The 16,576-nt window shown below is 39.6% G+C and overlaps 1 protein-coding gene across 1 annotated transcript in view; it reads left to right on the top strand.

Annotated features, from left to right (window-relative positions):
* The window catches only part of FAIM2 (Fas apoptotic inhibitory molecule 2), a 257,188-nt gene that overhangs the window by 204,558 nt on the left and 36,054 nt on the right, over positions 1–16,576 (top strand). The window contains exon 10 of the mRNA XM_044083822.1: positions 15,836–15,931. Within this exon, the coding sequence (XP_043939757.1) occupies positions 15,836–15,931 (96 nt within the window). The remainder of the gene's footprint in view (positions 1–15,835; positions 15,932–16,576) is intronic.

Here is a 16,576-nt window from a genome sequence, read left to right as displayed (position 1 = left end):
CTTTCAAGCTGGAGTATATCAATCAACCTCTGTTTTGTCAGGGTATCTTGTGAGAGTAAATGCAGCCATTGGGGAATCTTGTGGTATTCGCCATTGCCTGTTTTCAAAAGAATAGAGAACCACTATTGGCTGGGCCAAAAGGGACTCACCACCTCTGTCTTTGGAGGCTCCTTCTTGATCTTTAGGAGAACCTTTGGTGTCAGTGGAAAGGGTGGAAGGTCATATAGGAACATTCCTGTCAAAGGGAATGAGAAAGCATCTGTTTTCCAGGTCCATTTTCAAGGAATCCTGGAGCAGAATTTTTGTAACTGTCTGTTTTGAAAGGAGGCAAACAGATCTATTTGCGGTGTTCCCCACAACTGGATCAATTCCTAGAAAACCCCTGGGTGTAATTTCCATTCATGAGGGTTAGCCCTGGTCCTTCTCAACTTGTCTGCTACAATATTTTGCTCTGAAGGAATATATGTGGTCTGAAGAGTCACGCTAAGCTGAATTGCCCCATCCCAGGCCATCATAGCAAGTTTGCAATGAGAGTAAGATCTGGTGGTACTCCTTGTTTGTGTATATACCACATCACTATGTTATGCTTTGTGGAAATTTGAAGAGATCCTGGGGATCAGAAATGATTTAAGTCTTTCAAAACATTGATTACAGCCAGCATTTCTTTGACACTGATGTTTTTTGTCTGTCCTGCTTGTTTCACAGACCTTGCGCTTTCACCCCTTTCAATACAGCCTGCAAGCAAAATTGGAAGCATCTGTTGTAACAGACTGTGGAGGAGGTGGAAGGGAGGAGGAAAGATCTGGGAAGCATGAGAAATGATCCACCCATAATACCAACCTTCTTACAAATCCTAGCATTGGAATCTTAAATGATAAAGGGTGTTGATCCCAACACCAGACTGACCGGGTTCCTATTAAATGATTGAAGAAACATTCTTTCAAATGCGCCTTGATCAAACTTGAAAGCACGAAAAGGCAAAATAGCGAAACGGCATATAAGTGAATTCTTTCCCTGGGAAAGAAATTGCTTGGCCTCTTCCGTTACTTTGTCTCACAGACAGGATCCAGGAAGTAAGAATTGAGGAGCCCCACCTCTACAAAGAGGCCATTTACAAGTGGAGTCCCTCAGGGATCAGTCCTTGGACCGCTCCTTTTTGACATTTACTTCTCAGAAGTCAAGGCCAATGTCAATGGTCTCTGGCTGACTAAATTTTTAGATGATTGCAAATTAGGAGCTGTCATTGAATCTCACACTGACACAAATGTTCTCCAGGAGGGGCTGACACAGACAAACAACTGGTGTCAGAGCCATGGACTAAAACTAAATGCCAAGAAATGCATAATAGTACCCTTTGGGAAGTCATCCATCCCTGGAAGCTGTCATATTGACAACTCACCCTTAGAGTAGTCAGGGACTTAGGGACACACATAGATAGTAATCTAGCCTTTGATCATCACGTGTCTATGTAGCCAAACTTATAAACAAAGGTATGGCATCTAAGGCCAAGGAAGTCATTGTTCCACTGTATTGGCCATTCATCAGACCTATCATTGAGTAAAATGCCCCCTTTGGTATGTACCTAACCAGGCATATCCAACAACTGGAATGTTCACAAAGGCTCCTCAGTAAAAGAATACAGGACATAAGTAATATGTCCTATGCAGCCTCACGGACCTATCCCTGTATTCTGTCTCCTACAGGCTTTTGAGGGGAGATCTATGCTTGGCATACAGGGCATTGTAAGACCCCACTCTGATGGACCTCCTACATATCCCCAAAACAAACAGCACAAAAAATGACCCATTTTAAAGACTTAAATCTTGCCTGTGATATACATTGGACCTGCTGGAGAGATAGGTATGTATCCCAGAGAGTATTCCATCTATGGAACAGGCTCCCCATTCATGTGAAGCAGAGTTTCTCCCTAAACAAGTTCAAATGCAACTTGGACAATTGGATGGGAAACCGGAAATTCATCCCTGGTTTGCCATCTATTTCTCTAATGGACAGAGGTAACCTGTAAATGGTCATCTGCATGGCCCATGCTTATACTTATCAAGGGTATCAGAACTTGTCAGAGATTTGGGGTGCAAAGTGGTCGTTAGCCTAGTAAACACCTATGAACCTATAACAGCACATTATTGAATGTTTACTTAACATGAGAAGCAGATAAAATTAAGGCATTCAGTGATTTTTTTTTTTTTACTTCTGAAGAGGGAAGGTTAACCTTTAACTTTTTCATGTTCAAAAAAGAAGGCAGTATTAAGTTTGACATGTGAGCCTGGCAGTTCAAAATTCTGAAAGTTGAAGTCGCAGATGAATAAACTTTCTTTTCAAATCTATCCAAAGTTTTCCTGTACTTCTCAGAGAGAATGGGGTTGGTATCGACAACCAGTTTAGCAGTAGAAGTTTTGGATTAGTAATAACTGTAGGATCTGTTATAGGATCAGAAAACAGATATTTATAAATCTGGGGTACTTTGTATAATCTCTCAAACTGTTTAAGAGCAGGTGGCTGACTTTAAGGCATGCTGAAAGCTATTAATAAACTAGAGGGAAAACTGCAGGATGTGAAATATCCATTTGCAACAAATCGTAATCATTTTGCTGGGAAATAGAATTTTCTTTCAGTTCCCACTGAAAAACTTTTTCATTTAAACTAAGGTCTCAAAAAAGGTAGCTCTTCTGGAGGGAAATCTGAATAACACTTTCTTCAGAATCAGAATCTGGTTGAGAAAAAAATCAGTGACGTCTTTAATGAACTGCTTCCCTCATACCATGTTCTTTTGACAGAGACACAGTGCCAGAATGTGAGTCAAATTGTTTTCTAGTTTTAGTCAGTGAAGAAACAGGATTTGAACCATTAAAAGTAGAAAATTAATTCCTTAGCAAAGCCCGGCAAGACTTCCCTGCTCATAGTAATAGAAACAGAAAAAGTAACATTCTTAATTTTTTTTTTCCTGGCAGACTCCCTGGAAAAGACAGACTCATGGCAGGGTACTCTTCCTGGAATCAGACATACTAACCCAGCTATGTACTACTTTGCAAACTCCTTCCCCAAGACTAACAAAAGTGGTTCCCCCTTTGACTGGAGTAGACACCACTACATCCAGAGTGAACCTGTCTAACACATAGTCCTTAGTGGCCTCCCAAGGAGCTACACCAGAGGGACCTAGAGACCTCAGTAAGTAGTCTGAGGAACCAAGTCCAGCCACAGTAGATTCATGCATCAGCAGCAATGAAGGAGCAGGCATGGCACCTAAAGACACATAAGAAATTTTATTTTTCTTGTGGATGGGAGAAGGAAGAACCCAAGGAGAAAGGCAACTGCTCCATGATTTAATTGAAAAAGAAGCCTGAAAGATAGATAGCAGAACCTATGAGAGTCAGTAATCCTCTTGTCAGAAAATTAATGATTTTGAGGTAAAAAGCAAATGACAGTCAACAAAAGCACAATGTCCTACAGTGAATACACAACTGCTTCACCAACATATAGAAAATAAGTAGAAAAAAACAGATTTACTTATTTTATTTTACATATGTTGACCAAGGAATTCAAGCTGGGCAGAAAGGTACCTTTTCAGTGGAGGCACAGGGAGAAAAGCTACAGTATATGCAATATACTCAAAATCTTTTAAGTTATATAATATCAAGAATGTAAGGCAGGCAGAATGCAATTGAAATAATTTTTACAATAGCAAAATAGATTAGATAATAGGTATTCATACAGTAGTAGGGCTTCTTACACAAATTATATTCTAAACAGCTATAGTTAAATAAATAACTATGCAGTAGGATGGATGTTACAGTACAGAGTACAGTTATGTACATAGGGTGGATTGCAAAAGGTTTATTTAATTCTGAGGTATAAATGAAATGAGTGGTAAAAGAGTTAAAAGAGGCATGTGTAGAAGGCAGGATGTGTGAAGACTAATAGTTGGTAACAGAGTAGAGGAGAGCAGAGGTATAGTAGACGAGGAAGACAGCACAGATGTTGTACTTATCCTGCAGATGGTTTTCAAGAAGCCTGAGAGCATGTCAGAGGTCATTCCAGAGAGTAGTCACAGAGCTTGAGTATAAGGAGGCTGCCAATGCATTTTAGGCTTTAGTGATGGAGAGGAGGAGTTTGACTTTACAGCAAAGAGCTTTGGTAGGGTGGGCGTGTCGCAACAAGCCTTTTAGCGCCAGACACTTATCAGGGTATTATATTAGAGTAGGAGCTATTAGTAGCTGGCTATAGTGGAGAGGATATGGGAGTTCAGTCCAATTTAGTTGTTTAAGGGCAGAACAGTGATGAGTTCTAATGGTGTGATTTGCAGCAAAGTGAGCTATTTTATTGTAGCTTTGTTCCAGCTTTGCTTGTGCGGACATTTGAAGGTTAGTAAAGAGTGGGGAGGCATACCGTAGGGTACGTAGGAGGCAGGCTTTAGCTGTGGTTTCTCTGGATCTGGCTGTTAGGTAGGGGTTTGTTCTGTAAAAGAGGCCAAGCTTTTGTAGTTTTTTTTTTTTTTTTTTAAATAAATGTTTGGCAGTGTAGGCCAAATTTCAAGTTGTTATTAATTGTGACTCCCAAGAGTTTGGTGTTAGGGACCTGTTCAATTGGGGCATTATTTAATGAAGTGATTTTGACAAGATTTTTTTTCTTTGGGAGAATGTTTTAGGGGTGAAAAGTAGCATTTTTTTTGTGAAGTTGGAGTTGAGACTTGTCTAGCTAGGATTCTATGGGCGTAAAGGATTCTTGAGTAATTTGTTGACATTTTTTGAGGTTAGAGGGTGTGCAGATGAGTGTACCATCATCTGCATATTTTACACAGTTTTGTCAAACAAGGATTCGCTGTGTAAAACTCTCCCACAAGGCATCACGGTCCATAAAAATAATTGACGTAGCATAAAGTTATTAAAGACACAGTAAAAACACAGGCTTTCTTAAGAGAAATGAATCTGTGGAATGTCTTCCCCATTGTTTATCTCCCAGGTCACGAAGGATTTATGTCAGTTCCACAAAAAATTTAGAGGTAGTGCACTTAACAGGCAAGAAAGCTCTGATGCCTTTTATGTCCAAACAACTTTCTTTATGTGACTCTGCTGGAGCACTGGCTGTTAAGGACAATGGAAGGTGTTCTGAAGCTTTGAAAGCCTAACGTTGATCATATTATGGGTAAGATATAACCCAAAAAGCTTAGGCTACTGCAAAAGTGATCTAATGTTGAACATGGAGAGATTTGTTTTGATGAAATAATAGTTTGTCCGACCAGAGTTGTAAATTGAAAACTAAAGAGTGAAAATTCAAATGTGGACGCTGATGGTAACTCTAGAATATATTTTAAGGCCCAATAGAGAGCTTGGCATGACCCTATTCTCCAAGACTATAATGTATAGGACTTCTGAAAAGTGAGACACTGAACGTAGAGGTTCACATAATGGTTAAAGTGTTTATCTTCCAGCCACAATGTACAGAGTGTGCTTCTCATCTTTGAAGAAAATTTTCTCAGTGGGATTGGCACAATGGTTAAGGCCTGTACCTCACAGATAAAAGGTACAATGTTTGATTCTAACCTCTGGTTAATGGCTAGCTTTGTAATAGTCTGCACACTGATAGCCTAGTGTTTACCTGTAATACATCTGCAGTTCAGTATCATCTTAGCATAGTCATTAGTAATTGTGCTGCTCAGAGCTTGCTCTCCCTCAAAATCTTGCTTAATTTTTTCTGTTTACTTAGTAAAGAAGCACCAGATGGATGTAAGAAGAAAAGTATTATGGAAACTTACTGGATGAAGAAGAAATATTTTTAGTGGTTTCAAATGAAGCAAAACAAGTTATCTGAGAACATTACAAAATTTTAAGTGAGATTAATAAACATAATTCTGTTGATATGTTGCTGGCCTGACCTTGATTTATACTTCATGGAAAAAAACAACATGGAAAACATTTCAATGCATATGGATTAGATTCAAATCTTGTTTCACATTTGTTTGAACTTCTCGGATTTGTTTTCTTTTCTATAAACATAGCTGTTTATTTTTCTTACCAAATGTTTCAGAAATATGCCCTCATTACGTCTTTCACTTTCCTGCGTACCATTATGTACTATAATTAATACAATCAACCACTGAGGAAAAAAAGCAAACATTTACTCAGAGCATGACTTTCATTCCTATTCATACTCTAATGAAATAATTCAGCATTTTGCTGGGGAAACAGGTGCTACATAGATTCAACACAGTGGCTTCCACAGAGCAACTTCTGCAATATGTAGGAAACAATTACTGTGGACAGACCAAAGGAAACTAGAAATATAACGGGGCTGCAGATATTGCACAAAAATAGGAACCAAGCGTAAAAATTGTGCTGATTCTTCGGGAACCATTTCACAGTCTGGAGTGCGTGATCTACTGTTAGAATGTACAGAATACACGTAGGTCAGTTTGATGGATGATTACTCTGGAGTGTCATACCCCTAACAATCCTTGATACACCTCTCCCAGAATACTTGATTTTTGTTAAAGTCATGCCTTCCAGTTACCAACCCATAAAGAGATCCCTGTCATTCCTGTGAGTGTCTGTTCATTCAACCTCAAGCTATATGACAGCACAAAGGATTAAGACTCTGAACTGTTAATTAGCGGCTTCCTGTAGCATACGGTACAGGTTTTGAGTGCTTCCACTACATTTTACCTGCTGTTTGACTCTGAGTAAACCATTTAACCACACAGTGTTTTTTTTACCCCCCCCCCCCAAAAAAAAAGGACAGTTTTGTCTAGTCGGTTTACATAGTTAACAAATGTATGAAACAAAATTTAAACTTACTGCCAAAGTGTGCGAAGCACTGTGGACAGAACAGTAAATTAATGTGAGTGTTGTTGGTATAGCATCATTTTTTGTTAGATGTGAGATTTCAGAGTTAAACCATGATGAGAGGTTAGTAATGAGGTTTATTTTGGTGATTATTTAAATTTTCTTATATGGTAGAACCCTAATCCATGTGGGCCCATTTCAGAGTCTGATGATGATGTAAACAGACAGTACACAGTAGGATGAAGGGGGCATTTGGAGGAGGTGGAAGAGGCATAATACAAGCAGGTGACACAGTGTGGACACCAAGGGGCAGGGCTGGCTCCAGCACAAAGTGACCTAAGCAGCTGCTAAGGGCCTCTGTGTTAGCTTGTGGTCTCAATAAACATTAGTGTTGCAAAAAAAAAAAAAAAAAAAAAAAAAAGTCTCCCACCTGCATCCACATCTCTCATCTCTGATTTTACCTTCTAAATTTGGGTCTTCTGTGCTGATCCATTTTGACATGCAATAGCTCAGATTTCTTCCCTTTCATTTGCTCAAGTATAGCGGCAATAAGAAAGACTTTCTGGAACCTGTCACAATCAAAATGGGACCAGTAGCAGACAAGCCAGCAGTTTAACACTTTTTAGAAAAGCTGGCACTACACTGTCTGAAGACATTGGGTGTTAAGTGTGAATCTGGTAAGTAGCTATGCAGTGCACTATGTATGCTGTGTGTGTGTGTGTGTGTGTGTGTGTGTGTGTGTGTGTGTGTGTGTGTGTGTGTGTGTGTGTGTGTGTGTGTGATTGTGTGTGTGTGTGTGTGTGTGTGTGTGTGTGTGTGTGTGTGTGTGTGTGTGTGTGTGTGTGTGTGTGTGTGTGTGTGTGTGTGTGTGTATGTGTAGCCTCAGGGTGAAGGCATAATTCTGCTTGTCATCAGTCTATGGTTTTGCAGAATATTCCTGATTTTGTCTTATGCTTTTGTCTTTATCCCTTAGAAAAAGTTTAATTTTTCAGTAAATCACTGAGGATTACAATTAGCCATTAATGCCAGTCATTAGTGCCATAATTCTTCTTCTTCAGAAAATGCATGTCCATAGAACATCATTTGTTTTGTTAGCTTTTTAAGTGAGTTAAAGTTGTCTGTGTTTCATTTGTCCCCGGTTTTGCAGAATATTTCTAGTATTGCTTCATATTGTTGATGTCGTTTGTAAAGATTTTGATTTTTGGTTTTCTGGTAAATCACTGATGATTACAGGCAGTCCGTAGGGGTCTATATTAGATAATCAAACATTCAAAAGTTCACCTGTCATATGGTCAACACCATATGATCGAATTTTTGAAAGTTCGAACATTTTAACGGAGATTTCCATACAGCACGGAATGGGAAGAGTTCCCTTTTCTGCATTGTAGTGCGATCTTGGAGTTGGTATATTTAAAGAGTGGGGGGTGTGGGGAGGTACAGGGGGCTAGCCCCCATGCTTAAAACGTTCAGGTAGGTTATTTGTGTAGTTTATTTATTTATTTTTATTAGATATTCAAACTTTTAAATGTTCGATCATATGGTGTTGACCATATTTTATTTATTTATTTATTTGCAATTTGATTACCGGGGAAGTCCACTGGACCGAGTTGACCCATTTTCAGTGGAGGCCTGGGGAGAAAAGCTCCAAGATGCATTATACAATTTAGATACAAATTATAGTTAATATTAAAGATCTTATGTAGAATAGTTACTCATAAATGCATTCAGTACCATGCATAGTTAAATTCATTAAGCTTGTAGGTAGGGATCACACAGTTTCATTTGAGGAAAACAGATGTGTTAGGTGTGGAAACAGTTTACATACAAACCTTTTAAGAAAATATAAATACACTTTACATACACACATCAACAGTAGAATGCTATTTACAATATTTACAAGGTTGGGCTGTGCGAGGGTAGCTGTAGGAGGTGAGAGCTTAGAGAGAAGCTATAGAAATTGTTGAGAGCTTAGATAGGCTCATAGGAAGATAACTATGAGGGTTGTAGAGCTTGGGAACCAGAGCAAGAACCCCCTTGGGTTAGGTTGGGTGAAGGCAGGTACATTCCATTTATTGGACAGGTGTTTGAATGGTTGGGTTTTGAAGTTTTCTGAGTTTGGTATGGTTCTTAGCGTGGAGGGAAGGGAATTCCATTTTTGCCTAGTGAGAAAGATAGGAGAAGCTGGCTAGCGGGACGTTTAGGTTTATGGATAGTAATTAAGTTCTGATTTTCATATTTGAGAGCTCTGTTGGGTGTATAGGGGGAAGGATGTTAGAGCGGGACATTTTGTTGGGTGAAATATGAGTCTATGTGCAGTAGTGAGTTGGAGATAGTCTAGGTAGTTTGGGAGTTCAAGCCAATTCAGGGATTGTAGGGGTTAAGCAGTGATGGGTGGCATTTTTAGATTTAGAGGCAAATTTAGAGATTTTGTTTTAGCAGTTTTCTAGTTTAGAGGTGATAGAGGAGGACAGGTTTGTTAGGAGAGGGGCTCCATATAATAAGGAAGGAAGAAGATAAGTCAAGGCCAGGGTTTGTCTGGTGGAGTTGGAGAGAAAATGATTATTCCTATGCAGCATACCTAGCTTTTGGTGGGTTTTCTTAATATTTTGTTGAATATGAATATCAAACTTGAGGTGTTCATCTACAGTAATGCCAAGTAGTTTGGCAGAGAGGACTACCTCTATAGGTGAGTTGGTTTGACTATAGACTTTGAAGTTGTTTTTATCATAGGAGTGGGTCTTTGTGGGAGGGAATAGTAGAATCTTTGATTTATTTGCATTGAGAGAGAGGTGGTTTTGGCGCATCCAGTTTTCAGTTGTTGAGAAGGCAGTTTGGGTTTTAGTCAGCAATTCAGAGAAGTTTGAGGCAGAGCAGACTAAGGTTAAATCGTCTGCATATTGAATGATTTTAGCATCAGGAATAGCAGTGTGAAAGTTATTGATGAAGATGTTAAAAAGCATTGGCCCAAGGATGGATCTGTGTGGTACGCCAGTTGGGGTAGGTAGGAAGGAAGAGATGGAGTTCTTCCATTTGACTGCCTGTGATCTGTCTGATAGATAGCTGGAGAACCAGGATAAAGCATTATGTGAGAGATTAAGATTTGAGAGATGACAGAGAAGGTGCTTGTGGGAAACAGTATCAAAGGCATTAGACAGATCGAGTAAAACAGTAGAAACTAAGTGGCCTGAATCTCAGGCTTGATTGACAGTTTCTAGAAAAGAGAGAAGAGCGGTTATTGTGCTATGGCCTGGACGGAAGCCATGCTGGGTAGTTGTGAGAAGATTGTTTTGGTTCAGGAAAAGCATAAGTTGGAGGTGGATGCATTTTTCTAGGATTTTGAAGATTGGTGAGAGCAAAACAATGGGGCGAAAGTTTGAGATGCTGGTATTTTTGCCTCCTTTATGAAGAGGAAGAACATAAGCTGAGCGCCAGAGTTTGGGGAATGTATGATTCTTTTATGGATTGGTTGATAATGATGCTGATTGGGAGTGCAATGCCATCAGCAGCACATTTTAGGAAGGAAGAGGGAATATTGTCGGGAGCGTTAGAGCAAGGTTTAAGTTTGGACAAAAGTTTTTTTATAAAATTAGTGGAGATGGGTTTGAGTTCAAACAGATGAGATGAGTTAGAAGGGGGAGAGTGTAGAGCAGTTGGGTTATTATTGGGAAATGTTTTGGTGAGGGTAGTAATAGTGTCTATGAAAAATGAGTTAAATTCAGAGCCTAGTTCAAGATCAGATTTACTTGGGTCAGGACAGGGATTATTCTTGGAGCCTGGATTGAGGAGTGAGTTTACAGAGTTCCAGAATTTTTTGGGGTTTGTATTGTTATTGGACTGAAGTTTGATATAGTAGGATTTTTTTGTCTTTGGTGATTAGTCGTTTTGCATGGTTGCGGAGCTGTTTATATTGGAGCAAGGTATTGTCCAGTTTATTGTTTTGGTAAAGCTTCCATAGTTTGTCTCTGTGGTGCATAATCTGTTGTGTCTCTTTGGACAGCCAAGGAGCAGTTTTAGTTTTTATCCTTTTGTTTCTTAGTGGGGCTAGTGAGTTTAAAGTATCAAGGAAGACAGAGTTGAAGTATTCTATAGCCTTGTCAAGAGGAAGGATGTATAGAATTTGCCAGTTCATTTGTTTAAAAGTATTTGAGAAAGTAGTTGGGTTGAAGCTACTGAGGTTACGAGTTTGAATGTACTGATGCTGGTGTGGGGAGGAACTAGTTGAGCGATGCATGAAGGCTGGGAGGTGGTCGCTAAAGGTATCAGGAATTGTGCCAGAATTGGTTATTTTATTTGGATCTGAGACTAGGATCCAATCTAGAGTGGATCCGGGAGGGTTTATTTTGTTAGGTCGAGTGATGGAGAGGATTATTTGAGTGAAGTTATAGAGGTTAATGGATAGGGAGGGAGAGGGGCAATTGATTTTATTCCAGTCAATATTCACATCAACAAGGATATAAGTTTCATAGTTAATTTCAGTAGAGGCCCATAGGAGAATATTTTCGAGTGTAGAGATATTGTTACCAGGTGAGATATATAGGGCAATGATGCAGATATTTTTATGTTTATTTAGTTGTAGAATTCCAGCAGTTAGTTCAGTGTTCTGGAATTGAGGAACTGGAATTTAGAGGGAAATTAAGTTAAGAAGGTTGGAGTAGACTAGGGCAGTGCCTCCACCTTTTTTATTTAGTTGGTCATTACTGAGACAATGAAATCCTGGGGGCAGATTCTCAGAGTCGGAGATAAAGGGCTTGAGCCAGGTTTCAGAGATGATTAAGATATCTGGTTGGTTATGGCTTAACCAAGCTTGAAATTAGTGTACTTTGTTGTTTAGACTTTGTGCATTAATTGTAAAACTCTTTAGGGTGTTGAGATAGGAGGAATAGGGTAAGGGATGAGTGTTGTTAATAAAGAATGTAGGACCAGGGTTAGAATGATATCACCAGCTTGGACTAGGTTATTGGAGATATCCTTTAGCCATATTGGTCTGCCAGACATGAATTTTGGTAGATTGGAGTAGGTGACAGTATTTTGGCATTAGAGGAGAAGAGTTTAGGGTGGAATAGGTGCAGAGGGTTGGGCTGAATGAGAGAAGAGGAGATAGAGTGGAAATGGGAGTAAGAGTGAGGGGGAAGGTGGGTTTGTATGGTAGTTGTCTTTGTAGGTGGTATTGGACAAGCACAGGTGGAATATAAGGTAGCATAGTATAAGGGAAGTAGGAACAGAAAGAGGAGGCAGGGGGACTGGAGGGTGTGATAACTTAAGGAGAGTATGTTGGAGCAAAGAAAGAGTGGTATGAGTGGTTAGGAAAATAGAGAAGAATATGAAGAAGAAAGGGTGGAGGTATTCTAGAGATTTAAGGAAAGAGGAGGGGACTATAATCATTGGGTGGAGTACAGATTACAGAGTTTAAGAAGGATGGCTATAGCTGGGAGGAGTAATGAGGGGGAGCTGGTATTGGGTAATTAGGCTGAGAGGGTGGGGTGAGATAGGAATAAAGTTAGGAGTACTGGGGAGGTCGGGTGAGAATTGGGGGCAGGGTAGGGGAGAGGAGTGAGCCCGTAGTGCGAACGTAGTGGGAAAGAACATTAGAGGTGAGTATGGCAGAAAAAGTATCAGCAAAGAGCAGTTTAAAGGCTGTAGTTGGAAGGTATGAGCTAAATATTTCCATCCAGATAAAGAAGGCTGCCTTTACAGAGGGTGGTTTAGCAGGGGGGAGAAGATATTTACAGTCTAAGGATATTAACTCATAACCAACTGTTTGTGAAAAAATAAAACTTGTTGGGATTATAAAGAATATCTAGGATTTATATTGGTAGGTGCTGCCACCTAATGGTAGAAGGAGATAGCAAACAGCAGGGATAATTGGACCAGTCCTAGGTTTAAATATATTCTAGGGTAGTGATAACAGGAGGGAGAGAGGTCAAACGGTCTCCGGTAGGCTGCTAGAATGCACAAATTGGAGGGCAAATTAACTCTATAGATAGTAAATCAAGTCTACATTTAATTAGTGTTAAGCAACATACATTTACAAATCTTGTTGAGGGCGTGCCATATGGGGATGCCATATGACAGTCAAACTTCTGAAAGTTCAATTATCTAATATAGACCCATCAGTATTTATAGTCATTAGACTGTCATAGTTCTTATTGTTTAGAAAATTCATACCTATGTAACACCCACTGTTCACTTTTTATTTATGGATTCCTGACTATTTCCCAGGTTACTTTGATTTGACTAGGATCCCCAGAACTAGAGGAGCTGGGCAGGGAGGGGGAGGAGTGAAGGGAGCATAGCCCATCTGCCTCTTCTGGGAGTTGGGCTGAAGGGGTTTTATACACTTGAGGGCACATTGGGTGGTGCTAACTTTCTGGGTGGAGACTGGGAAGTTCACCACTCTTGCCTGGAAGGGTGCAGGAATTCCTGAAGGGAATGCCCCTGACAGAAGTGAAGGGATGTCCTCTGCTTCCATCCCACTGCAGGCTCATCCTCTATAGTCACTGGGTGCATGCAGTAGAGATGGGGAAATTAGAAAAGAAAACATTTCATACCACTCCTGGTGGGTGTTTGGATGATGGTCCCTCCAGGCTGACCATTGCCTCGGTTATGAGAAATGAATAAGCCAAGTGGACATGGAAGGGGACTGATGATCAACAGACAGTGAGGGCAAAGAGTGCAAAAATATATTTCTAGGCTATTATTTATGTATTTGTTCACACATTTTATCTGAAGCAAACATCCATGGCATACACAGTCATACAAGGGGCTTTACATCTGTGTGAGTGCATGTATGTTGTGTCTGTGTATGTAAGTACTTGATTTCTGCATCCTACAGTAGTTATGTTGTTCATGATAAGTCTGTTTTCAATGTGACAGCTTTTTGTTTTATTTAGTTTAACAAATCCCTGTCAATGTTTTGGCTGTACAGTTTGAAATAAACATTTAAAATTAAATCCAAATTTAATTTGACTATTGTAAAAGTAAAGAAGAAAATAATACACACACTCACAAATTTGAACGTGATCTGACTCTGCTAGGAGGACTGAGAAGAAGAAGGTAGAGAAGGAACTGCCTGCCCTAAGGGAAGAAAAGACATAGGAACCATATGATCTGCCTCCTGAATCTGCCAGCATAGTGGTGAATTCATTTACGAAGATTTTTACCATATCTGTGGATTTCACGATGGAGATCTTAACCAGATCAGAGGCCATTTCAGAAGTGCTTGAGAAATAGATGGTAGCAAGAGTGGTATCCTTGAACATTTGTGTGTGCTGTGGGAGGGGAAAAATCTAAAATCAGTCAGAGGAAAGATCTTTTATAAGTCTGTGTATGTGGGGGAGATGTGTAGTTTTCATAAATGGTAGTGGTCTGCAAGATAGCAGCCAGTGTGGGTTGGTGAACAGATCTTTCCATTAAGTCTGATATAATTTTATGACATGGTTACCTGAGATCTGGACAGACATTTTACCTGTAGACAGGATTCACTGGGGTTTCAGGAAGGATGTTGTCTGAGTTCTACAAAAGTTGCTGCTGTGAAAACTGCAATGTATAGGAAAGGACTGTTACTAAGGAATGGGACATAATAAGAATTGCAGCCAGAAGTGAAGTACCCTGGGGCCAGTCCTAGATCCAGAACTCTTCCTACACTGTGTTCCTTCAGACATGTTTATCAGAGAAGAGTACCACTCTGTCTGTGGATGATACAAGTCTAGCTACAACAGAGAATCATGGGATTTCAAAAGGCTGACTGAGTGGACAGAAAGACAATAGCTTAGATTCAGTGCAAACAGACCAAAGCACTTAAGAGCCCCAGTTACACCTATGTGATATATCAGCTTGGGAAGTAGAAATGATAGTAACAAAGAAGGAAAAGGATCTCAGGATATTTATCATACTTGGACTGGACCATCAAGGGCAGAGTGATAGAGCTCTGGAAGCATTAAAACATGCTGAATCCTCAGGGGAGTAGACATCGGAAGTAAAACGTTTATGCTCATATTTAACAGCCCTTAGTAAAGTCACACCTTGAGCACAGTGGTTAGTTCTGCGAGTCCTGTAGGAAGAGAAGGATGATGGTCTGCTGAAAACAGTCCAGAGAAATGACAACAGAAACATGAGCAGAATAGGGAGCAGATGGCGTGATGGGAAAGTACAGGAGATGCATCTGTTTTCATAAGAGTCCAGAATGGAAGGTGATCTTATATGGTCACTAAGGATTGTGTTGGAGAGATGTGATGAGGTTGGCTTCAACTCCTTGGAAATGCAAAAATAATTCCTTTGCTAAAATGGTTTTAGCCTTAAGGAATGGAATACTAGAATCAATAGTGGAAACGGAATTCATGGAGATTATCAAGAAGGCAGTGGATATGTGGTGAAATGGGAAGATGAAAGAAAATCATGAAGGGGAGGCAGAATGGCAAATGCTCTTAAAAGTGCACACAAGACAGAATTGGTGTCCCTTTCCAAGAGAGGCATATAATTTAGCAAAACAAATCACTCTGCTCTATTTTATCTCATCACCATTCAGAATGGGTTTGTATGTGCAGTGAAATATTGATTCATAGCCCCTTGCTACTTATTCTCAAGACTCATTTGAAGAGTTGTGAGCACAAGTCCCCTCCTTGACAAAACAACACATATAAAGATTTGCCTTTATTATTTTAGTCAGTACAAAATAATGCTCATGAAATAACAATAATAACAAAAAAAAAAAAAAAGCAAACTTCCATGCAAGTGTGATGCCCTTGAAAGGGGAAGTAATTAGGCTGTGAGAAGCTGATATAACAGTTTCTTTGAGATCCTGCTGGGCGAAAAAGCTACATTCACACAGGTGTTACGGTGACAAAAGAAGATTTGTATATGTCATGCATCCCTCTATTTGTCAATAATATAGACCTGGTTTTAATAATGTAATTAGCTGAAGTGTTTCCATTTGACATTTACAAATACTACTGTTGTATTATATTTTAAATAATGTTAAATGTTAGGTCTCCTGTGGACATTTATGGACACTAACACTTTATTATATCTTCTTTTCCTAGTTTGACTTCACATCATGCCAAGGAGTGCTATTTGTCCTGCTGATGGTCCTGTTTTTCAGCAGTATTATCCTGGCCATTGTTGTCCCATTTCAGTATGTAAGTATGACTTCATAACAGTAGTGACTACATCCTCCCCTGCAAAAAGGCATCAGCACTTAAAGCCGGAATATTTTCTACTTTAATAACAAACTATGAACCAGCTAAGGACAATGGTGAAAGCAGACTTCAAGCTATGGAACTTTTATGATGTTTCAGCAGGAAAGATTGAGAGACATCCTTCTTGTAAAACGTTGTGTTTAGGATATTAAGAAATGTAATGTAACTAGTTAACAGAGATATAATATAATTTAATGCAGGCTTATAGGTTCAGAAGCAGGTACTAAGCTAGCTGCCCTTGTGGGACATTTTAAGCATAGGCAGTTTCCCTTTTGGTGCTTGAATCTATATCTTCTGGTATTAGATTGGCCTTATTCATCAAATGGTCGATAATTATACATTACCCCTAGTGAGATTAACTGTGATCAATATCATACATAATTTGAGGGGACCCATGCATGGAATAAAGCATTTAGGAATTGCCTCTGTCAGTTAGTGGTACATGGGACAGTCCTAAGGCAAATTTTCTATTATTCTTCCATAGATCCAAGTTCTGTTTGAATATGGACAGGGTTGAGCTTTGCTTAACATGGATGGGGAGTCTGTTCCAGAGCAGTGGTATCCTTTGCAAGATATAGCTTTCCC

Source organism: Protopterus annectens, chromosome 9.part0, assembly GCF_019279795.1.
Source record: "Protopterus annectens isolate FY-2018-M chromosome 9.part0, PAN1.0, whole genome shotgun sequence".
NCBI classification, from domain to species: domain Eukaryota; kingdom Metazoa; phylum Chordata; order Ceratodontiformes; family Protopteridae; genus Protopterus; species Protopterus annectens.
The sequence above is the reverse complement of the archived record's forward strand: the minus strand, read 5'-3'. Positions and strand labels throughout refer to the sequence as shown.